Source organism: Lissotriton helveticus, chromosome 5_1 (genome assembly GCF_964261635.1).
Source record: "Lissotriton helveticus chromosome 5_1, aLisHel1.1, whole genome shotgun sequence".
Classification (NCBI taxonomy): domain Eukaryota; kingdom Metazoa; phylum Chordata; class Amphibia; order Caudata; family Salamandridae; genus Lissotriton; species Lissotriton helveticus.
Window position 1 is genome coordinate 1,158,146,012 of NC_136065.1, and position 24,673 is coordinate 1,158,170,684.

The 24,673-nt window shown below is 46.6% G+C and overlaps 1 protein-coding gene across 1 annotated transcript in view; it reads right to left on the reverse strand.

Moving 5' to 3' along the window:
• LOC144752600 (guanylate cyclase 2G-like) overlaps positions 1-24,673 on the reverse strand; it is a 518,353-nt gene that overhangs the window by 367,787 nt on the left and 125,893 nt on the right. The window contains exon 3 of the mRNA XM_078640483.1: positions 23,619-23,728. Within this exon, the coding sequence (XP_078496609.1) occupies positions 23,619-23,728 (110 nt within the window). The remainder of the gene's footprint in view (positions 1-23,618; positions 23,729-24,673) is intronic.

The following is a 24,673-nucleotide window of genomic DNA, read 5'->3' on the forward strand; positions in this document are numbered from 1 at the left end:
CAGGCTTTTGACGAGTGATAGGGGCGAGGGGCCCGGATCGCCGCCGCTGAGTCAAATTCTGCTGCCAGGGCCTGTTGGGGGCTTGGACTCCCTACTTCGTGGGAGCACAGATCTCTTACCGGCTGCCCCGCCAGGCACCCCAGTGAGAGCTGCAGCGCTGGATCCACGGGCTGCTGCGGGTGGCGACGAGGCCCCTCGGGGGCGGGATATCAACTTAATCCTCTACTCTCCGAGACGTGTGTGAATGGTGGCGCACCTCCAGGGGTAGTCTGGCACTTTGGACATTTTGCTACGGTTGAAAGACGCTGAAAGGGGTCCCAATTGGCGGTCCGGAACTGCCCATTGACCTGCACCGACCTCCATTGAGTGGTTTAGAAGCCCTCTTGGCATGCGTCTCCGCTCCGTTCGTTGGGACAGGTGCCCGGCGGGCGACTACTTGGGGTCTACTAGATCTGAGTCAACCCTGTCCCGACTCGGCTACCTACCGTTGGTCTCTGGTTTTCGCCTGGTCATTGGTCCTGGTGTTGTTTGCTGGTGGGCTCCTGTGTTGGGACTTTGGCTGGATGTGTGCGCGACCTCTTCACCCAGTATCGCTCGGTGTTGCCTAGTGTGCTATTACCACGCCCGTCGTAGCAGTGGGCCTTGGGGGGCCCGAGCGGAGTTTCATAGATGGCGACCAAACCCGAAGTTGAGAAGCAGCAATCCAGGTCTACTAAGGGGTCCCGCTACGTCCAGACCAACAAACTTGACCACTACACATTACCTAGAGGGTCGCCGCCAAACAGAGGAGAGTACAAGAAACTGGTAGGGAGTTTGCCGGTCCTCCGTCGGAGCCCACATTGCTAGACGTGATGGCAGCCATCAATGGTGTTAAAACATCCCTAGGACAAAAGATGGAGTCGCTCGACCACAAGCTCGATACTGTAACTATCGAGGTCAACCTTATCCGAGCCGATTCTCACCAAAATCAGTGAAAAAGTAAAGTCATTAGACATTAAAACCGCTAGCCTGATGGACGATGTCTCGCTGCTACAACAGGAGGTAAGAGATCTCAGGGCCTCCAGTGACCTCATGAGCTGAAAGCTGGACGACTTCGAGGGGAGGGCTAGGAGAAACAACGTTCGCATCACTGGTGTCCCGGAGAAAGCCGAAGGCCCGGCCCGGACCTTTTTTACGATCGAGCGGGCACACAGGGTCCCGGAGGGAGACCGAAACCTGGAGCCCCCCTCGTCCGATGATCGCAAGGGTGCTTAACTTCAGGGACAGGGACGCTATCCTGCAGGCCTCCAGATCGGGGGGCCCCCTGAAATATGAGAATACCACACTTGCATTCTTTCTGGATTTCACTCAGGCGATCCAGAAACAGCGCCAGGGTTTCCTTGGAGTTAAGAAGCGATGGGAAAGACGTCTGAAATATGCCATGATGTTCCCGGCCTGGCTGAGGATCGAGATTGAGGGGAAGGCCTGGTTCTTCGATAATCCAGACGTGGCCTCGGACTGGTTGGAGAGACATCCCCGGATGGGGCCCGAAGGACAGGATGGCTATGGTGGGGGGGCTTGCGGGAGCAGGAATAAAGTACGACACGCTTGTTCAAGACGTTGGGAACTGTCAGGTGGTGAGCTTCCCGCATGTGCTTCCTTCCGCTCTGATCCTTGAGAAAGTGAGCTGAATTAGGCACAGAGTGTGATATCCTTGGGGTGCGGGGTGGGAATACGGGGTCCTGACTTCCTCCTCAGTTCTACTTTTAGATAGTTGGTTAGTTAGAGCATGGGGCGACAGGCACACTGCACGTTGGGGTTAGGCGGAAGCCGTGAGCAGGGGTGCAGGGTGAGGGGTGGGGGTTTGAGAAAGTTGTTTGATGGTTGTTTTATTCCTTTTTTCCTTTCTTTTGCATCAGGAGACAGAGCTTTGATTGTATTGCATCCATGCCCCATCAATGCCTTGTGTTAGAAAGGGATCGGGTATTTCTGTGCTTAGCTGGAATGTGAACGGCTTGGGTGACAAACTCAAATGAGGAATGGTGAACCAGATGATTAGGTGTTACTCCCCAGACGTTGTACTAATTCAGGAGACTCATCTTATTGGTAGCCGATGTATGGCCCTGCATAGGGGGGGGAGGGTTATAAGCTGGTCGCGCATTCTGGGTTCACCGCGGGATCCAGGGGAGTGGACATTTTGGTGAAGAACTCCTTCCCCCTTAGTATTCAGTCCACATGGACTGATCAGCGAGGCCGCTATATTGGCATTTCGGAGCAGTGGGAGGGGGCTGCAATCACCTTCATGTCTGTTTATGTTCCACCCGGTCTTCAGGCAGACACCTTTCGTGGCCTGGGTACGATTTTTCTTACCTTGCCACTAGGTCTTCTAGTGATGGGGGTACTTCAACGCAGTGGTGGATGGGGAGCGTGATAGACACCCCGCCCGAGTGTTGAGGCCGGCGCATAGATGGCTTTCTGCTTTCTGGAGATGATGGGTCTTGTGTACGGGTGGAGGATAAATAATCTGAGTGGTGTGCACTACACACGTGTCCGCGGCGCACCATAGTCTGTCTAGAATAGATTATATACTACTGCCGGTGGCACAGGCCATCACGATACACGAGGCGCGACACCTGGGCAGAGGAATTTCCAATCACTCCCCAATTTGGCTCAGGTGGAGACCGCAGTACAAAAGGGGGTGGTAATGGACGGAGCATCTGAACCAATCAAACTCACACCCAGTCAAAAGATCTGGGTTAAATCCATCACCGTTCTTTAGCCCACTCTGCCACCCCAGTTCAGACATGGCTATATGCAAATCAGTCTGACCCTGTGCCTCATGGGAACAGTCCAGCCCGAACTGCCAAGCCATGCCTTCCCTGGACCGGAAACAAGCTTCCGAGGACCGGTTTCTGGCATTACAGCGTCTTCAGCCCGGCTTGCTTGAATCCAGTGGCAAAGTGAGCAAGGGACTCACGTCTGAGCATACCCTGCCACACTTAGGCGTAGGTGGAGACCGGCCTTGCTGATATAGGAAGAATAGCCCCAATAAATGCGTGGCATCTGAAGGATCCGTCCACTAAAAGGGAGGTCTCCAAGATTACAAGCATATATTTCCAGGAGAATACTGGTACGGTAGACTCGGCGTAGACTTTGTGGGAGGCGTTTAAAACAGTTATTCGTGGGGAGGTGGTGTCCCTGATTGCCAGGAAAAAGAAGAAAAGAAACGCAGACCTAGATAGGATAGAAGCTGAGGTGATGTGGTTAGAGGCGGAAGTGGCACTAACAGCGGCCCCAGAAGATATGCATCACTTAAAGTTGTGTCAGGATAAATCTAAAAGTCTCGCTGGAAGCAGGGCCAGGGGCCAAAATGAGGAGACACAGAGTAGGATTTATGAGCACGGCGACAAAGCTGGCAAATTGATAGCCTGGCTCGAGAGAGGGGACTTGTGCCGGAGTTGCAGGGGGGAAACTCCAGTATGATTAGGGACCCACGGGCCGTGGCGGACAAATTCTCGGCTTATTATGGGAAGGTGTACACCACCACAGGGATTTACTTGGAGGCAGACAATTCGGAGATGATCAGGGACATCCAGATGCCCGTACTGTCAGATGACAATCGGGAATACCTAGACTCCCCACTTCCTGATGACGAGGTGGCACAGGCCATCAGAGGAGTTCACTCCGGGAAGGCTACGGGTCCCAATGGAATCCCTATAGAGCTCTACAAATTAACTGCTAATAAATTGGCCCCCTTTGTTCGGCCCATTTTTGAGGAGAGTAAGGAGAAGGGTCAGCTCCCATATGACCAGCGGGTGGCCAATATTGTGGTCATCCACAAGGCGGGTAAACCTAAGACACTTTGCTCATCCTATAGGCCAATTTCGTTACTAAACGCCGAGCCTAAAGTACTGGCGAAATTGCTCGCTACCCGACTTGTCAAGGTTATTACCACCCTGGTACACCCGGACCAGTCCGGCTTTATGCCACACCGAAACACCGCTCTTAACTTGCGCAGGCTGCACGGAGTGTTGGGCAGGTCCCCATTGATACAAGAACCAGCTGTGCTTGTGTCCCTTGATGCCACTATGGCTTTTGATAGGGTCGATAGGGTCGAGTGGCCTTACTTGTTTGCAGTTTTGGGGAAGATGGGCTTTGGACAGGAGTTCATGGGTTGGGTGCGGCTTTTGTATGCTGACCCCCTCGCCAGAGTAGTGGTAAATAATCATAGGTCTGCTGACTTTCCCCTTGGCAGAAATACGAGGAAGGGGTGCCCCCTGTCTCCGCTCATGTTCGCCTTGGCGTTGGAGCCACTGACGGCATGGGTCAGATGGGACCGTTCGATCCAAGGCTTCAGATGGACATTGGATTGGGAGGATAAGATGTCATTAGATGCCGACGACATCCTGCTTTATCTCACCAACCCAAGGAGTTCCCTGATATGTTTCCTGGATGTGCTTGCCATATTCGGGAGGTATTCGGGATTTGCTATCAATTGGTCAAAGTCAGTGCTCTTTGTCCTTAGAGGACCCGCCAGTGATCCCGAAGGCCTGCCCGATACAAATTGAACCGATAGGGTTTCGTTACCTGGGTGTCTATATCACACTTGACCCTAAATTAAGATACACTAACAATCTAGGCCCCCCTATGACCCGCTTTAACCCCTTCGACGCTCATGACGAGCTCAGCTCGTCATGAGGTACACCTCTCGTACGCTCATGACGAGCTGAGCTCGTCATGAACCGCGGGTTTTTTAAAACTTCAGCGCACAGTGGGAAAATGCACCGCACCGATGGTGTTAAAGAAGATGTGGCACGTTGGCGAACGCTCCTACTTTCCCTCCTGGGCAGAGCTGTACTCTTCAAGATGATGGCTCTCCACTGTTTTCTGTATGCTCTCCATAACACCATGGACCCTGTTCCGTCTTCCTATTTCCGGGAAATAGAAGCCCTTGAGAGGCAACTTCTCTTGGATGGCCGACCCCGTATAGCCTTCTCCAAGCTCACCCGCCCCTGGTATGATGGGGGGATAGGGTTGCCGGACCTGCGGAAATATTACTGGGCAGCTCAGTTGGCAGCGGTGAATCACATTATATATGGGGCCCCTTTGGACCCCGGGTATGCTATGGACCGACTGCAAGTACCTGGGGGAGATCTCATGAGGGCATTATATTCCAGGCCGGGCCGGTTTTCCGTCACGGGTCCCACGGGACACGCTGTGCAGGTTTGACACGCTGCAAATAGACATCTTAATTGGGAGGGAAAACTGACACTCGCTTCCTTGCTACTGAACTCGGAGAGACTTGGCAGCCTATGGAAGTCCAAGGGGTTTGACAAGTGGGAACTCATCGGGATCACACAGATCAAAGACGTGTGGGGGAAAGATACGATTCATACATTTGAGTCCCTTAAACAGCAATATCACCTCCACGATAGAGAGCACTTCCGCTATCTTCAGGTTAGGCACGTACTGCTCTCGCTCGTCCCCGTGGGCACGTCACTCCCTGGCGCCTCCCCCCTTGAAGACCGTGTGTTGGATGGTCACCTCCCAGACAAGACCATCTCTCTGATATATAAGAAACTCATTAACAATACGGAGGACCCATTGACCCTACTCAGGTCGCAGTGGAGTGCAGACGGGTTGGAGATAGACGACGAGGATTGGCGGGAGGCGGTCTCCTCCCCACGTGTGGTGGCCATACAGATGAGGCTCAGGTTAGTGCCGATCAAGATCCTACACAGGTCTTATATTACAGGGCCTCGTTTGGTTCGAATGCGTATGTCAGAAAGTGGGGAATGTCGTAGGGGATGTGGAGAACTTGGAACTTTCATACACATCTTGTGGCATTGCAGCGAGGTGCAGAACTATTGGGTAGAAATCCACGTTAGACTGCGGGCTGTCCTCGGGGTGGGGTTGCGACCAGAGGCCCGTAGGTGTATTTTGAATGTGTGGAAACCAACGGATCTGTGTGTATATAAGAGGCAGTGGGTGACATTGGCTTGTATGGTTGCCAAGCGCAACATCGCTCAACTTCATTCCACTCAGTCCGGCTTCCGCCCCAATTTAAGCACCGAGACGGCGCTCTTGGAGGTGTCTGAAGCCATTAAGGAGGTACTGGATTCAGGTGGCAAAGCTATGCTTGTCATGCTTGATCTGTCGGCGGCCTTTGACACCGTCCCCCACGAGGGTCTCCTCGTCAGACTTCATGAGATCGGTCTGAGGGGGACGGTGCTCAGCTGGTTTAGATCATTCTTAGCTGGCCGTCGACAAACGGTCTGGGCCTCTCCTAGCTCCGCCGTGATGCCGCCTTTGGGAGTCGGAGTCCCGCAGGGCTCTGTGTTGAGTCCGACTCTCTTTAACATCTTTATGACTCCCTTGGCGGCACTGGTGGAGTCTCGGGGGCCCAGATCGTATCTTATGCCGATGATACCCAGCTCCTCTTTACGTGTGGGAAAGGAGAGGATTTTGACGGAGAGAGTATTCGTGAGTGCCTTGGGGCTGTTTTTAAATGGTTCCAGCTGAACAGCCTCAAATGTAACTCAGATAAGTCGGAGGTACTCTTTTTCGGCTGCACTTCGGATCCTGACTGGCAGGAATGGTGGCCGACTAATATGTTTCCTCCAGCACATTCGTCCCAGCTGGCAAAAAATCTGGGCATTAAGATCGACAATGGTCTGACGATGAGATCTCAGATCCTCGGTCTTACGGGAACATATTTTGGCCTCCTCAAGATGCTCCGGAAGTTTCTTCCTTTGCTCTCAGAAGAGCACAGGAGGATTACGGTGCAGGCCTTAATTGGCTCCAGATTGGACTATTCCAACGTCCTATATCTGGGCCTACCGGAGTATCTTTTACAGCGCCTGCAGGTGGTGCAGAACTCGGCCGCACGGGCCATTTTTGGCCTTCATAGGCGAGCCAGAGCATCCGGCCTCTTGCAGTCGCTTCATTGGCTGCCTATCCGGAAGCGGATAGTCTTCAAGGCGCTGACTCTGGCTCATAAGGCTCTTCATGCCTCGGGCGCGAAATATCTGCAACGGAGGCTTGCCTTTTATCGCCCGGCTCGATCTCTGCAATCCGAATCTTTGTTTCTTGCGGTGGTCCCTCGAGTAAAAAGGGCCCGCATTGGGGGCCGCTCCTTCAGGCTCAAGGCACCGCAGCTTTGAAATGCGTTGCCATTGGCTTTACGCGGCATTTCTAACTTGATGACCTTTAGGAAGGGCCTCAAAACCTGGCTTTTCGCCCTCTAGCATGTTCCTTCCTCTGTTTATTGTTTTTCTTTTATTTTATTGTGTTATGTTTCTCTGCTTACGAGCTGCCAATAAAAGCGCCGGGACACTCCAATGGAGTAGCCGTGCGCTATAGAAATCAAAGTTAACATAACATAACATAACTGTGGGGAGCTAGACAGTCGCCCCGGGTTGGGAAATGGGCAGAAGACATGGATTGGTGCATGTTTAGGGAAAGATCGGTCTATACATCCAGAGGTTGTCCCCAAAAGTGGGGAAAGGTATGGTCTGACTGGAATAGTTACCGAGATGACATCTGTGCACCACCGATCTTTTTAGAGAGGGAAGAAGCGCAGGAATCCCCATGATCCCTCTGATCACTATTTTGTATGTATTGTTTGCAGTATGGATCGGCATAATGGTTCAATATGTATATTGATTCAGTCACCTGATGTTTTTTTTCTTTTGTGGAATTGTTAATAAAAAGAATTAAAAAAAATATATATGTTGCATTCCTGTGCTCTAAAAGTGCCGCAGAGTGGCGCAGCCAAAGGGCTTGCGGTGCCACGCTGCTGCACTTTCTTGTAGATCTGCCCCAAAGTACATAATGATGTGTTTATTTGAGAAATAGCATCCTTTTTTATGTTCCACATTTGAACTAATTGACTTCTGACTAAAGTAAGTTTTAGACTGAACTTTTGAAAGTGCTAGCTGTAATGAGCTCTTTTTGAGCAATTTCTGCACCTCTGTTATCCAAAGAGTGTCTCATAGAAGTGGAAATTATTTCAACATTGTCTATGCGGTGCTGAAATTTCATTTTACATGTATTATGATAGCAATTTGTGTCTCCTGGAGGGGAGTCATCACCTCAACGATGGCAGTTTGGGATACTGCCATTCTAGGTGACCTAGGTAGTCTTTGAGGGTTTAGACAATGAGCTATGATTGGCTTCTCTGCAGTGGGAAATGTGTGGGAACGGGAGGGTATGAAGTCATTTGGCAGCCTGAACACTGAAAGACGATTCTCCAATTATTATGCAGAGAGAATCTTGATTTCATTAAAGACAAACGGAGGCTAACATTATGCATATACTTTTATTTGCTGCCCAACATGCAGCCTTTTAAAGAATGTAAATACATCACAATAAATAGAACATTAATAACATCATAAGGCGACAGTGCACACTCCCATCTTCCTCTTGCGCTACGATGACACAGACGCACAACGTGGCATTCAGGTTACTTCTAAACATTGTTATCTGAGAAAAAAAAAAAAAACACTGTATAGTTAAAGGTATAGGGACAGGTTAAAACTGAATAGATAATGACAGTATTGTACAATACATTACATTTCAGGGAAATATGATATCACTATATTAAAGATAAACAGTATCAAACCCAAGCCTCTCAGGGAGAGGAGGGTGGGATAATGTTAGCCTCCGTTTGTCTTTAATGAAATCAAGATTCTCTCTTCATAATAATTGGAGAATCTTCATTTCATTACAAGACAGGAGGCTACCATTATGCATGTTTAAAGCCAAGTAGAGCTACACTGCTAACATGCTCTATTGGTCTCAAATAGAACTTTGAAAAAGTACCAGCATTAGACCAATCTGCTGCTTTAAGTATTTCAGGCAGGGTTCCCTCAGCCCAAAATACTTTACTAGACTTTTCTCCCCTAGAAGTGTGAGCTCCAAATCTAGAGAGATCTATGCCGGGCTCATGCATAATCCTACAGATCCATCTGGCTGAGGTCGCTGAAGAAACAGGTCTAAAAGGACTAACATAAGATAGGAGAAGTTGATCAGAGCCAACAGGTACCACGGTTGAAATGGTATTTTCGTAACACTTCCTGCAATTCACAACACACAGTTTTTCACACTCATGAAAAAAGGGATAGCAGATAGACTCTGACGTTTTAGTTCTTTTCCAAATATCAAAGTGAAGACCTTCCGAGGAGTAGAACCTATTAGAAATTTCCAAAGCTCTAATGTCTGAGACCCTTCTAAAAGAAATCAGGCACAAAAGAGTTTCCAGTTTCATGGAGATCCTTTTAAGGGAGAAAAAATCATTGACAGGCCAGGAAAGGAAGAGATTAAAGATAAGGTTAACGTCCCAAAGGGATTTGTAACAAGTCTTAGGAGGTCTCCTTAACCTAATACCTTTCATAACCCTTTTGATTAAAGGGTTGCTACCAATAGCAAGGTTATTAATTAAGGCATGGCCCAAAGAAATTGCTGATCTGTAGCAGTTTATGGTTCTATAAGAGAGATGGCCAAGATAATTTGCTACCTGTTGTAGAGAGCTCTGTACGGGATCCAAATCCCTTTCCAAGCACCAACAAGACCACTTTCTCCAAACACCCATGTACCTTTTCATGGTTCCAGATGCCCATGAATCTTCCAAAAGACTCTTAGCTTTACCTGAAAGGTCCGGATATCTGCCTGAATTCCTGAAATCCTCCAAACAAGAAGGTTCATCCTCCCTTCTAGAACCAAAGGATGTTCTTCTCCATCCGGACCCTGGAGTAGGCCTAAGGATGATGGGATCAGCCGCGGGAAGTCCACTGCTAACTCAACTACCCCGGGAAACCAAATCTGGGATTTCCAAAAGGGTGTTACAAGAATGATGGAGCGTGACTCTAGCCTCACTTTCCCCAATAATCTCTGAATCATTGAGAAGGGGGGAAAGGCATAACCCTTGATCCCCTCCCAGGATTGGAGCTAAGTATCTACCCCTGACGCATTCGGGTCTGGTCTCCAGCTGAAATATCTTTGACCTTGGTGAGTTAGTCTGCTAGCAAAGAGGTCTATTTGAACTGGGCCCCATAACTTTTGGATCAGAGAGAAAGCCTCGGGATTCAATTTCCAATCGCTGGAATCGTGGAGGAAAAGAGAATTCCAGTCTGCTCTCAGATTCTGAATACCCGGAATGAATTCCGCCCTGAGAGCAATCTTTTGATCCCAACAGAAATACTATATCCGCTTAGCAATATCTGAGAGATTCTTGGATCTCGCGCCCCCAGGTGATTTATATATTAGACAGCCGAAAAATTGTCCAAGCGGATTAAGGTGTTAGAGTTCTTTAAAAACTCTTTGAAGCTGATATGCGCGTTTAGAAATGCTAACATCTCCAGAGAGTTTATGTGAAGGGATTGTTCCTCTAAGGACCACCTCCACCAGGTCTCTAAATTGTTTAGGCAAGCACCCCAACCGCGGTTGCTCGCATCGGATTCTAGGGTAAAATCTGGCACATTTGCGAAAATAGCTTTCCCATTCCATGTTTGAAGGTTTTTCAACCACCAGTGAAGATCTTCTCGAGCGTCCTCGGAGAGGGGATCTGAGTCTTTGCACCATAGACCTTTCCTCAGGCCTAGAACTTTTAGTCTTTGCAGACCCTTGTAATGGAGAGGACCGGGAGAAATAGCCTGAATAGAGGATGACAGGAGACCTAGAAGCCTGGCTGGGTATTTCAGATGGATTGATTCTTTTGATAGGATAAGCGAGACATGTTTCTTTATCTTGGTAACCTTCTTGTGGAGAAGGATAAGATTTGAGAGAATAGTATTTACCTGGAAATCTAGGAATTCCAACTCTTGTGTCGGGACCATGATAGGTTTCTCTATATTTATGATGACATCCAGGTCTCGAAGGAGGACTACAGTCATTTGTAAGTGTTTCTGTATTTCCAATTTGTCTTGAGACATAATGAGGATATGGTCTTGGTAAATTATTAGGCGAACCCCTCTCTGTCTGAGATAACTAACCACTGTCTGCAGGACCTTAGTGAAACACCAAGGTGCTGAGGACCGGCCGAAGGGGAGACATTGGAACTAATAGAGAGTTCCTTTCCAAGTAAAACGAAGGTACTTTCAAAAGTCCTCATGCATGGGTATCGTAAAATAGGCATCTTTCATCTTTAAGGTCAAGTTTTACCAGCCAATCCTTGGCTTGCAAAATGTCCCTCAAAAGATGCATACCCTCCATCTCGAAGTATCTGTATGTTAGAAAGCTGTTCAAATATTTTAGGTTTCTGACGGGCCGGCAAACTTTGTCCTACTTCTACACTAGAAAGATAGTACTTAAACAACCCTTCGAAATCTCTGATAAGGAGATCTTTATAATGGCTCCCTTGTCTAACATTTGGGAAATCTCCAATTCTATCAGTTTTGAACTTTCCTTGTCTAGGGTCATCTCCCTTGGAATCTTTTCTTGGAATGTTTCTTGCCAAAATTCTATCTTGAAACCAATTACAGTTTCTAGAACCCAGGGGTCTTGAGTAATTTATGACCAATTGTGTACAAAATGTTTCAGCCTTCCTGCCACCTTTGAAGGGTAAGAAATCTTTTGGCTTACCTTGGTAGGATTGATTGGTAGAACTTGTTCTACCGCCGCGGGCTCTTGAACCCCTTCCGCTCTGGGGGTAGAAATTTGAGTTGTAGTGATAGCCTCTATTGGATTGAGAGGAGCCTCTTTCATTTTGAGGATAAAATTGGGACTTGTAGGACCCGCGGCTGACAGGATTTCCCCACCTGTTAGCCCTTCCAAAAAGTGTGCGACCTCCAAAGACTCTGCCCTTGTTTGACTGGGCCCTACTGAACGCATTGAAGGTGGACACATACTTGCCACTCATTCCGCAGCAGATTGCGTGTTTCTCTATCCGAGGGCTTCCTTACACACAGAGATATATATTTTCCCACGTGATCTATTGGCCACCATTTGGTGCTGCTGGGGTGGCGTATAGCAGTAGGATTGAACATCTCCCCACCAAGGGGGTCTTTGACAGCAAAGGATGAGGTGGAAGGTTGATCCAAATCCTCATCAAGATCCTCCAGAGTATCCTGAGGATCGAAAATGAACTCATCCATCTCTATGTCCTCATAATCCGTGCTTTCATGATGGATATGTAAGGAATCATCATTAAAGTCATTTGCACCGTAAAGGATACTGCGTTCTATCATGCCGCTACGGGCACCTCTTCTCTCTGTCCCAAGGAATTAGGATTTCTCTTTTGTGCTGCCATGAGCACCAGCATCTATTGTAGCGTGACAGACACTAATCTCCACTGCATGGGTGAATGCCTCATTCATATGTTTTCTTTTTTTAGGTACTTTTCCCCTTTTTTAGGACCTGAGGTAGAGGGGGAGTCCCCATCCGAGAGAGAAAAGTAAATCTCCTCGACAAGGGGCACCCTCTTTCTCTTAGCTAAAGCGGTGTCATCCACTTACTTTACAGAAGATTTAATTTCTCCCTCAATAAACCTTTTCAGGTTATTACCCAGGAGCTCCTTAGGGGGTTGAGGGTTATTAGCCTCATGATCCAACTCTTGACTCAAGATCTCTTGATGTAAAAATATATAGAATTAAGGAATAAGGTGCCCTTTAAAATTCCTACTCACAGTTGCGCAGGTATCAGACTTCAAAACAGCTCCGTCGTTTCTTAGGCATCAGGTTTCCTTACTTTCAATGGTAATGTTAGTAAATAATCAGGGTGCAGCATAAATGAGTGGCCACAAGGTAGCAATCATGATATTTGTTGCTATTTTGCTTAAAAATAGGAGATCAGGAAGAAAGAGGCTCCGGCTCGGCAGGAACGATTACGCGCTCGAAGAGACGTAATCAAGGCAGCCTAATGCCGAGTCGGAAGGGAGCGTTGCGTTACCAAGGGAAAAGGAGGCATAGTGGCACGCTCTCGCGTCTTCCAGTAGGTTGCTAGGAGACGAAAGGGTTAAAGCACGCAAGCGCCGGTCTGTTACAAAAGCTTGTCTCCTTTTTTTTAAATTTTTTATTTAATTGATAAATCAAAGGCAATTTAGCGCTCTGGAGCCCTAGACGGGCATAATGCTTCAAATTAGCTGCAGCGATCACACTGCTCTTGTAAATGCCGTGGAGCGGCAAATAAATGAGAAAAAAATACTTACCTGCTCTTTCCCACGATTGACAAAGCGATCGGAAGGGAAAGTGATTCAAGAGCCATTCCCTGTCATAAATTGGACATGGGAGATTGGCGAGCTGAAATAAAAAGGTTAAACACAAGGATATGAAAAGGCAAGGTAGGACAGAAGTCCTTACTTATACTAGGCAAATACAGCTCACCAAAATAACTTAATACACAATAAGTATCAAGGCATATATAAATACAGTTAAGGAAAGTATGCCACGAATGAGAAATATGTACTTATCTGTGTCAGAGCAGTGAACAAAAGTGGAAGATGGGAGTGTGCACTGTCTCCTTATGATGTTGTTAATGTTCTATTTATTGTGAAGTATTTACATTCTTTAAAGGGCTGCATGTTGGGCAGCAAATAAAAGTATTTGCATAATGGGAGCCTCCGGTCTTGTAATGAAATGTGTCCTTGCTGGCTAAATCTTAGAATTTCTGCTACATGTACAAGTAGGCTGTGGTGTTCTGTATCTATTCTGGAACACTGTGAGCAGTATCCAGATAATGATGCTTGGAACGTAGAATGTAGAGAGTTGCCTAATTAGGCTTGTGTCGCAAGTGAGTTGGCAGTTGAAGGGCGTTGATGGTGGATGGAGTCTCTGTTCTGTGAAGACTTCAATAAATAGTCTTTCAAATTCAACTTGGATTCCTGCCTGCTCTGTCACATGGGAGACCAGGATGTTACATTTGGCGACGATCTGATCTACAACCCCATGTGAACACTATATCAGAGACCAAAACGCATCAAGCACGTACAGCACCTGCTCAGCGGACGTTCAGCTGCCTGAGGAAGCGGTGTGGAACCATAAAGAGGGAGCAGTGCGGAGCAGCCTCGTGAGACTTCTAGCTGTATTTGTTAAGGAGCACCCGATTTGGCGCCTACTTGGCGCAAAGGATTTTGCCATGGTGGTAGGACGTGCTAGCCCATTGTGAGTTTGCCGGTTCTTCCATTGTCGCTCCTGTGGTGCTTTACATGCAAATGCCGGTTAAGTGAGTGCCACGTCCCACTGTGACGAGGTGCGACTTGTGACATTCGTGGAACACACTTGTTGTTGTGGCCATCTTGGATTGGTCTTCTCACAGAGGCAAGCTGGTGTGAGGTGCGCTGATGTGCACAGCCTCTAAGTGAACTATCTGCTGCTGAGCTGGCAGCTTGTGGTGCGGGCAGTGGTGAAGCCATTTGTAGCACGCTGACACGCACAGCACAGAGGAAATGCTGTTTGAAGTGCGCTGACACACACAGCTGCAAAACGAATGATTGGCTGGGTGAGCTGGTAACTGGCAGTGTGGGCAGCAGTGTAATCATTTGTAACATGCTGACACGCACAGCATAGACGGTATTTAGTTACTTCTACCAATTGACGGAATATACTGAACTGATTGTCAACACAAAAGGCAGGTTCTTATGTGCACAGCAAGTTTAATGGGAAGGTTTATAATGTGCTGATGTGCACAGCAACTCGATATTTGTGTTTTTGGGGCACCATTGACTTAAGGTCTGTGTCAGACAGCAGGGTGATATGCACATGTTGCACAAGAGGTGTTTATAGTTTTATCGTTTCTCAGCAGGTGAGCAGTGACATTGTAAATTCATGTTCTTTTAACTTTGAGCACGTAAGGGTGGTGATTCGTTTTAATCTATGGGTTCCTCTAAACTTGGATTACGTTTTCTCCTAGGCTTTCACCATGCAAAATTTGTCTGCATCAGCTTTTTTCTTATCTTCCCCTGGTGAACCAGTTCTGCCCCGGTTAAAGTGGAAAAAAGTGTTTACTCATTATGCTTGTGTGTGTGGGACATCTCTCAGTGATAAGAGAGAAAATCATCTTTGCTGATACATTGTTTAGGATCGGAGGGTCAGGAAGTATTTGAATATCTCCCTGATCTTTCAGATGGTGAGTCTTCCAATCTTAACGAATATTAGATTTGCATAAAAAATTGGATCTGCACTATCTGCCTAAAGTGAATATAGTTCTCGAACAATACCACTTTGGGAGAAGGATGCAAATTGCAGGATGAGTCCGAAGAACAATATATTACTTTTTTGCATAAGTTGGCTTCCACATTCAAGTTTGTAGCATCGCTAGAGGAGAGACTTGGAGATCAGCTAATGTTTTCTTGTATTCTTGATAAGGCGAGAGACACTTTAAGCCAAAAGGATGATCCTTCTTTGCAAGAGGTGCTCACCATTGACGAGAAGGATAAACATTCAAAAGTCTGCATAGAAACCATTCGTAAGAATGTTCCCCTGGAAAGTAGTGATGGTTGAGTAGAGAAAGTATTGCATGACAGGGCGGTGAGAAACAAGATGGTTAAAAATGCTGATAACAAATCGGTTAGTTTGAAGAATTTCCAAGGTAAATGTTTTAGATGTGGAAACTCTAGTTACATAGCAAGCTTCAAAGAATGCCCTGGCCGGAAAGTCACATGCAATGCATGTGGGCGCAATGGTAATTTTTTTAAATGTTGCAGGTCTAATAGGGATCAGAAGAAAGTCATAGAGGTGGATCTCTATGAAGAAATGGTAGAAGAAGTCAACATCTTTCAAGTTAAGAGGTCTACCGGTGAGGGTCCTATGGAAGTGGTCTTGATTAATGATGCACCGGTGAACATGCTGTTTGACTAAGGGGCCAAGATAACATTAATTCCAAAGAATTTCTATGAACAGCAGCTTGTAAAGATGAGACGTTGCAGAAAGTGGTGATGATGATTTCAGGAGGGTGGTGTGAGAAGAAGGACCTTGGACAGGACTTGAGAGGTTATTGCCAAATTAAAGAGAACTAGCTGTGGTTGATGGTATTCTGATGAGGAATAGCAAATTGGTTCCCCCTCAAAATCAGTGGGAACGGTTGTTGAGGAGCGCTCATGCCAGTCATATGGCAATTGTTAAAATGAAGGAGAGCATTAGAGAAGCATATTGGTGGCCTACCATGGATGTCTTTGTCGAGAGAGAAATCAGGAGTTGTGTGGAATGTGCGTGCAGTAATGGAATTTTGAAGTGTAGGAAACAGTCCAATGACCCATGGTCAGACATTGCCACTGATATTTTGGGTCCGCTAAGGTTAAGATCGCAGGATCAGAATGTTTTGGTTTGTATGGGTATGTTCTCATGGTGGCCAGAGATTAAGGTGATGAATTATATTGAGTCTAGTGTGGTAACTGACTTTTTGGAGGATCTCTTTGAGAGGGAGGGTTTTCCGTTCTCCCCCTCTCAGATAATGGTGTGCAATTTACTTCAGGCATTGTTGAGGAGTTTTTGAGTGGCAAGGGAATCAAGCACAAGAGGGCTGCGTTGTACCCTCTGGAAAGTAATGGTGTGGTTGAGAGATTTGTGAAAGTGCTGAAGGAGACGTTGCAACAGGCTTTTGCTACAGGTATGGATTGGGAGGTGGCCATGAGAAAGAAAGTGCGCCAGTACAGATTAACCCTGCATTCTTCTACAGGGATGTCTCACTTTCAATTGTTCAAGAAGAGGGTAGTGAATACCGAGGTGACCCCTTCATGGGTCACTGTTAAAAGATCTTTGGTTGATGATGCTGTTGGTAGCACAGAAAGGTAGAGAGAAAGGAAGAGAGTGATCATGGAAAAGAGGAAGAAATGGTTTGATGAGAGAAGAGCTGTGAAGAATACTGATGTGTCTGTGGGGGATTGGGTGTAGATCAGCTCCTTAAAAGAGTAAAAGAGACTCAAAGTTCAGTGAACCATTTAAAGTTATCAAGATTTTCAAAAATGCAATTAAAACCAGCGACCACAGAGTGTGTGTTAGACTTGGCATCTTTTAGTGTGTTTCCCCTACGTTTTTCCTTTCTGCCCTCCCGGTTTTGACTCTGTTTTTGCTGGCGTAGTGTTTCTGCGCACTTTTCGCACTGCTGATCAGTGGTAAAGTGAAAGTGGTCCTGTGGTAAAGTATGTTATGGATTGGTGTTTCCATGATTGGCTGTTTGGTTTTCTTGTCAGCCCCTAGTAAAGTGCACTGAGTGTGCCAGAGCCTGGGAACCAAATGCTACGCGTGGGTCTGCAGCACGGATTGTGCCACCCATGTGAGTAGCCCCAAAAAGGTACCTCAGACCCGCCATTGCAGAGTCTGTGCGGAGTTTGTAACTGTCATCTCGACTTGGCCCGTGCCCACACTGGCCAGTCCCTAACCTTCCCTTTCTTACATGTCAGGCACCCCTAAGGTAGGCCCAAATTACCACTGTGGACAGGGTGCAGTGTATGTGAAAGGTAGGACATGCCCTGATGTGTGTGGCATGTCCTGATAGTGAATTACAGCCCATTTCGTTTTTCACTATTGCAAGGCTACCTGTTCTCCATAGGACAGAATGGGAAGTTTGTTTATCACATCTTATAAACATAACTGGACCTGGGAACTAGGAGGGAAAATAAAATGTAGTATGCATGAACTCAGAATCTAAAGGTGCATCTTTTAGTGAAGGTGATTTTTACATTCTGTGTTTGAAAATACCACTTTTAGGAAGTAGGTATTTTATTGCTCAGTTATCCCGTGTGCCTCTGCTGGAATGTGGATTGCCTGTCTGGGTTTTGGATGACCGATGACTAGGAAGCAAGTGTGGCTCGCTATAGTCTAGGTAGGTCAGGAAAGGGCTGAATAGACCTGGGCTGCGAGGGGGAAAAGGGAGGAGATTTCCTTGCACCTCAAAGGGCCTGGTCTGCCTCCGACAATGCTGTCTCCACCCCCTGCCGGGAAATCACACCAGAGAAGGCAGAACTGGTTGTGGCTGGGCACAGACACCCTCTGCTTAGAGGATCAAAGGATTTTTGGATACACGCCACAAACGAGCAGCTGCTTGCACCGCGACGTGAGAGCACTGCACGCCGCACGCCTGCACTTTGCACCGCAGCACCCGACGTCTGCCGATGCCAGCGCTCCTGTTCCCGCTCGACCTGCAACACGAGTGACTTCAAGGGCCTCTGCATCTCTAACAGGTACTGTTTGCGGGTCTTCCCGACACTGTAGCTGGTCCGCGACGCCACAACCAGCCGGAACTGTTTGGATTTTTTTGCTCACGTCGCCGTGAAAGCCACGGACGGAGCTATCGACATCAAGGAACTGTTTTTAAAGCGTATTTTGATAACTGTAGATTTTTTAAGTACTGTATTGTGGATTCTTATCATTTTTGGTCATGTATATATAAATATTGGCTATTTTTCTAAACTTTTGTGGTGACCTTTTGTAGTGCTTACACTGTATTACTGTTGGTTAGGTGCAATTGCTTTACACACTGCCTCTAAGATAAGCCTGACTGCTTGTGCCAAGCTACCAAAGGGGTGAGCAGGGGTTATTTTAGAAGTGTAACTCCCTTATCCTGACTAGGAAGAAAGGTCCCTACTTGAACAGAGGGGCATGCCCTTGCCAACTAGAGACCCCGATTTCTAACAGTGTGGAACTTAAATAGAGTGGCCAAATGCAAACCCAATAGTGAGGAAGTGAAAGGAAAAGGTATTGTATAAGATAATGTTGCTAGACCTCATTGGCTGGTAAAAGTTCCACTCTGGTTGCAAGACTATGTTTTTTGAGAACTGCAATGTTTCGCATAGGTTGGGCACCTACTTTATTTCTCGTTGTGTACTTTTATGTTTATGGTGAACTGCAATGTTTCATATAAGGCTTGGCACCAATTTTATTTATTTCTGTTTCTTTTCTCTAAGTTTATGTGCCCTTCGTGTTTTTGTTTAATATTGGAGGGGAGGTGATGCGGTGTTCTGTATGTATTCTGGAACAATGTGAGCAGTATCCAAGTAATGATGCCTGGAATGTAGAATGTAGAGGGTTGCCTAGGGAGGTTTGTCTTACAAGTCAGTTGGCAGTTGAAGGGCGTTGATGGTGGATGAGATCTCTGTTCTGTGAAGACTTCAATAAATACCCTTTCAAATTCAACTTGGATTCCTGCCTGCTCTGCCACATGGCACATGGGAGAACAGGATGTTACATAGGCCATGCCCCAGGAAATATGCAGCTATGTTAAAATAGTCAGAGGCAGGTCTCCATTAGAAAATAGCCTTCTGGTGCACCCAATAAGTTTGTTTATCACATCTTATAAGCATAACTGGACCTGGGAACTAGGTGGGAAAATAAAATGTAGTATGCATGACCTCAGAATCTAAAGGTGCATCTTTTAGTGAAGGTGATTTTTACATTCTGTGTTTGAAAATACCACTTTTAGGAAGTAGGTATTTTCTTGCTCAGTTATCCCGTGTGCCTCTGCTGGAATGTGGATTGCCTGTCTGGGTTTTGGACGACCAATGACTAGGAAGCAAGTGTGGCTCGCGATAGTCTAGGTAGGTCAGGAAAGGGCTGAATAGACCTGGGCTGCGAGGGGGGAAAAGGGAGGAGATTTCCTTGCACTGCAAAGGGCCTGGTCTGCCTCCGACAATGCTGTCTCCACCCCCTGCCGGGAAATCACACCAGAGAAGGCAGAACTGGTTGTGGCTGGGCACAGACACCCTCTGCTTAGAGGATCAAAGGATTTTTGGATACAAATACTGGGGCCCAGACCCCTGAACTTTAGAACTCATGTGGATCAAGGAGACTGCCAAGAAGAAGAGCCGGAGAAGCTGTAAGGAGGAATGACCACTTTGCTGAGTGCTTTGCTGGGCTGACCTACAGTGGCTGCTTCTGTCTTGGGCAGTGAAAGGCCTGGACTGGACTTTCTGCAACCTAATTTGTGAGTCTCTCCAAGGGCCTGAGGTAGAGCCTGCCCGCTGTTCACAAAGTCTCAGGAACAGCAAAGACTTCAAGCTCTTCTGCCCGCAGCACTGGGGATTGTGTGTTTTGGTGCTGCCACGAAGGAAAAGTAACTCGATTACATCTATGGCACCGCAGCTGACTCTGTGTCCTGACGGCACTGCAGAGGGCACCGCCGCACCGCGACCCTGGTCTCACCGACGACGCCTGCTGATGCCGCCATTGAACCGCTGCTCACACCGCGACCTGTGGGCACCACATTCCGCACCGCCTTGCTTCACGCCGAAGCCTGGGCACCGCAGAGAGCACCGTCACAACACCGCACTGCGGCCCTGGTCTCACCGACTATGCCATGCTGATGCTGCCACCAAGCCGTTGCCCGCACCATGACCTGTGGGCACCGCACTCCGCACCTCCCCACTTCACGATGACGCCGTGGCCTCCCTGACGACGACGCTCCATGCCAAAATGGACACCCCTGCTTGCACCGTGGTTCGAGGGCATCGCTCGTAAAGTTACTTTACGCACCGCCCTCAACCCGAACCACAGCCTTGACCTGCCAACGCCGGCACCATCGACTCCCATTCGTCAGCTAACTACAGCGCTTCAGCAACTACGACGCCGCTGCTAGCACCATGACCTGCCAGCATCGTGACGAGCACTGCCTTCACCTCGCACCACGACCCTGGTCTCACCGACGACGCCATCTGACGCCACAACTGAGCCGCTGCTCGCACCACGACGTGAGAGCACTGCACGCCGCACCACTGCACTTTGCACCGCAGCACCCGACGTCTGCCGACGCCAGCGCTCCTGCTCCCATCAGAAAGAAGCTCGACCTGCAACGCGAGTGACTTCAAGGGCCTCGGCATCTCTAACAGGTACTGTTTGCGGGTCTTCCCTACACTGTAGCTGGTCCGCGACGCCACAACCAGCCGGAACTGTTTGGATTTGTTTGCTCACGACGCCGTGAAAGCCATGGACGGAGCTATCGACATCAAGGAACTGTTTTTAAAGCGTATTTTGATAACTGTAGATTTTTTAAGTACTGTATTGTGGATTCCTATCATTTTTGGTCATGTATATATAAATATTGGCTATTTTTCTAAACTTTTGTGGTGTCCTTTTGTAGTACTTACACTGTATTACTGTTGGTTAGGTGCAAATGCTTTACACACTGCCTCTACGATAAGCCTGACTGCTTGTGCCAAGCTACGAAGGGGGTGAGCAGGGGTTATTTTAGAAGTGTAACTCCCTTATCCTGACTAGGAAGAAAGGTCCCTACTTGAACCGAGGGGCAAGCCCTTGCCAACTAGAGACCCCGATTTCTAACAGTGTGGAACTTAAATAGAGTGACCAAATGCAAACCCAATAGTGAGGATGTGAAAGGAAAAGGTATTGTATAAGATAATGTTGCTAGACCTCATTGGCTGGTAAAAGTTCCACTCCGGTTGCAAGACTATGTTTTTTGAGAACTGCAATGTTTCGCATAGGTTGGGCACCTACTTTATTTCTCGTTGTGTACTTTTATGTTTATGGTGAACTGCAATGTTTCATATAAGGCTTGGCACCAATTTTATTTATTTTTGTTTCTTTTCTCTAAGTTTATGTGCCCTTCATGTTTTTGTTTAATATTGGAGGGGAGGTGATGTGGTGTTCTGTATGTATTCTGGAAGGTATGCAACGTTTACCACGCAATTTTTACAACGCACTACCATTACAACTAAACTTTTACAACGCAAAAACTTTTACAACGCATACCTTTACAACGCATGTTTTTACAACGCAGATACCTTTACAACGCATACCATTACAACGTAAGTATTGGTAAGTATATAATTATTTTTAAAATGTTATATGTTTGGGGTTTTGGGTAAAGGGGTATTTTTAGGGTTCAGGGTCAGTTTTCAGTTTTTGGGTAAAGGGGTATTTTTAGGGTTCAGGGTCAGTTTTCAGTTTTTGGGTAAAGGGGTATTTTTAGAGTTCAGGGTCAGTTTTCAGTTTTTGGGTAAAGGGGTATTTTTAGGGTTCAGGGTCAGTTTTCAGTTTTTGGGTAAAGGGGTATTTTTAGGGTTCAGGGTCAGTTTTCAGTTTATGGGTAAAGGGGTATTTTTAGGGTTCAGGGTCAGTTTTCAGTTTTTGGGTAAAGGGGTATTTTTAGGGTTCAGGGTCAGTTTTCAGTTTTTGGGTAAAGGGGTATTTTTAGGGTTCAGGGTCAGTTTTCAGTTTATGGGTAAAGGGGTATTTTTAGGGTTCAGGGTCAGTTTTCAGTTTATGGGTAAAGGGGTATTTTTAGGGTTCAGGGTCAGTTTTTAGTTTTTGGGTAAAGGGGTATTTTTAGGGTTCAGGGTCAGTTTTGGGGTTTTGGGGTAATGGGGTATTTTTAGGGTTCAGGGTCAGTTTTCAGTTTTTGGGTAAAGGGGTATTTTTAGGGTTCAGGGTCAGTTATGGGTTTTTGGGGTACAGGGGTATTTTTTAATAAATAAAATAAAATTACATTTAAATTAAATTAATTAAATAAAATTAAATTATATTACAATATTTATTAATTAATTTAAATTAAAAAAATTATTGTATACTTACCAATACTTACGTTGTAATGGTATGCGTTGTAAAGGTACCTGCGTTGTAAAATCTTGCGTTGTAAAGGTATGCGTTGTAAAAGTTTTTGCGTTGTAAAAGTTTCGTTGTAATGGTATGCGTTGTAAAAGTATGCGTTGTAACGTCATACATCCATTCTGGAACAATGTGAGCAGTATCCAAGTAATGATGCCAGGAATGTAGAATGTAGAGGGTTGCCTAGGGAGGTTTGTCTTGCAAGTCAGTTGGCAGTTGAAGGGCGTTGATGGTGGAAGAGATCTCTGTTCTGTGAAGTCTTCAATAAATACTCTTTCAAATTCAACTTGGATTCCTGCCTGCTCTGCCACATGGCACATGGGAGAACAGGATGTTACATAGGCCATGCCCCAGGAAATATGCAGCTATGTTAAAATAGTCAGAGGCAGGTCTCCATTAGAAAATAGCCTTCTGGTGCACCTCTCTTAGGAAGGTGATATCCCTGATGTATTGGAGGCTGGTTAACAATGGTCCTGATGCACTGGCGAAACTAAAGATATGTTGGGATGCCGCCCACAGCCTACTAGAGGGCCCAGATTCTGATAAAGCTAATGTATACATTAGAACGCTTGCCGTTCTTTCTGGATTCTGACAGGTTCATTTAAATCACAAGACAGGGCTACAACTTCTAAAATGTGGTAAGTCTACACACAATACATGTCTGAGCAGCCGTGGACAGGAGGGCACATTCTATCACACAACCTGACAATGTTGTCTAAAAGTGGCTTTCTGGACCAAGGTTACTTATCTCTTGGCATTAATTCTAGAACACCCGTACCACTAAGTGCTAAATTAAAACTACTAGGAATATAGGGGTGTGTGCATGCACCTACAGCATACAACAAATAAAGTATTCTGTTGAATAGATAGTGCCTCGATTAGATATTGCTAGATACTGGGGTAGTAATGACCCCCTGACATTAAAATTGTATGCAAAATATTATGGACTGGTGGATGGCTGCTGAGAGAGAGGAGTACTCTGGCCTTGCATGCCGCTAGATATTAATCACCGGAAAGGACTGTTGGCACGAAGTGGTTCAATTATAGACATTAAACCAATGGGTTGTAGCAGGAAGAACACTAATCCATAGTAAACTGCTTCTTTAGTTGAGGCTGCTGTACACAAACCATACTCACCACATAGCCACTGACTTCAAACTGCTGCACCATAAAGAACACATAGTTGCCGTTGGTAAGTCCTTGTCTCTCTGCTTCCAAAAGAATCGACTTGGCATCACCAGAGCTGCATATCAGTATGATAACTGCAGAAACACGAAAAAAAGCCATTTCTATGCAGAGCACAGTCCAAGCACAGGTATAGAAGAGCACAAAATGTAGCCCCACGTATACAGCTATAGAAGCACGAGGTCTGCCCACTCACCCTAGTTGCCCTAAAACACGAGCTCTGCTCGGTGCTACTGCTTTTTGATTGCAGTTTTTCTGATTTACGCATTTAAGTACGTATTTGCCCACTTTCTTCATTCATGTATAAATCTCATTTGCACACCTTTGTATTCTCGTGTTTATTTGAATATTTACCTCAGATCTCTTTATTGCTTCGAGGATTATGAAATGAGTTCCATCATGCATTAATTAATGATCAATCAACCTCATTAAAGAAAGAAGGTGCAAGTTTCATCCTGACGCGGATATGTCTGGAGTCAGCCTGCTGCGAACCCTAACTTGCCAATTGCGACCCCTGGCACTGCATTTGAGACCCCTGGTCTTAGAGGGGCAAAATAAGTGCCTGGAACACAGGGGGCACTAATCCTTACCAACATTGGTTGGGGCTCAAATCTCCTTGTTATTAATCATTTTATTTATTATCCTGGGCAGTAAAATTGGTGCACAAGTAGCTGGAATATGACCTTCACTGACAGCTGCGGTAAGTAATGAATGCTCATAAATGTATGTATGTTATGTGCATGTGTGCAGGCGAGAGTGTCTTTATGTGTGAGAGAGTGTGTGTGTATGTATATGTAAGCATGATGTATGTGTGTGTGATTGAACGTAAAGGTGAAATAGCGTGTGATGTCACTTTCGCTACCCAGTTGCGGCCGATGCAGGTAAGAGCAGTGGCGTGGTGGGGTGGAGGGGGAGTCGCAGATGACAGAATAGGGGGGAAAAATAAAACCACTCACCTTGCGCTCGCCGCATCACCGAGTCAGTGAGTGCAAGGTAAATGTTTTTCTTTTTTTAAAAATTTT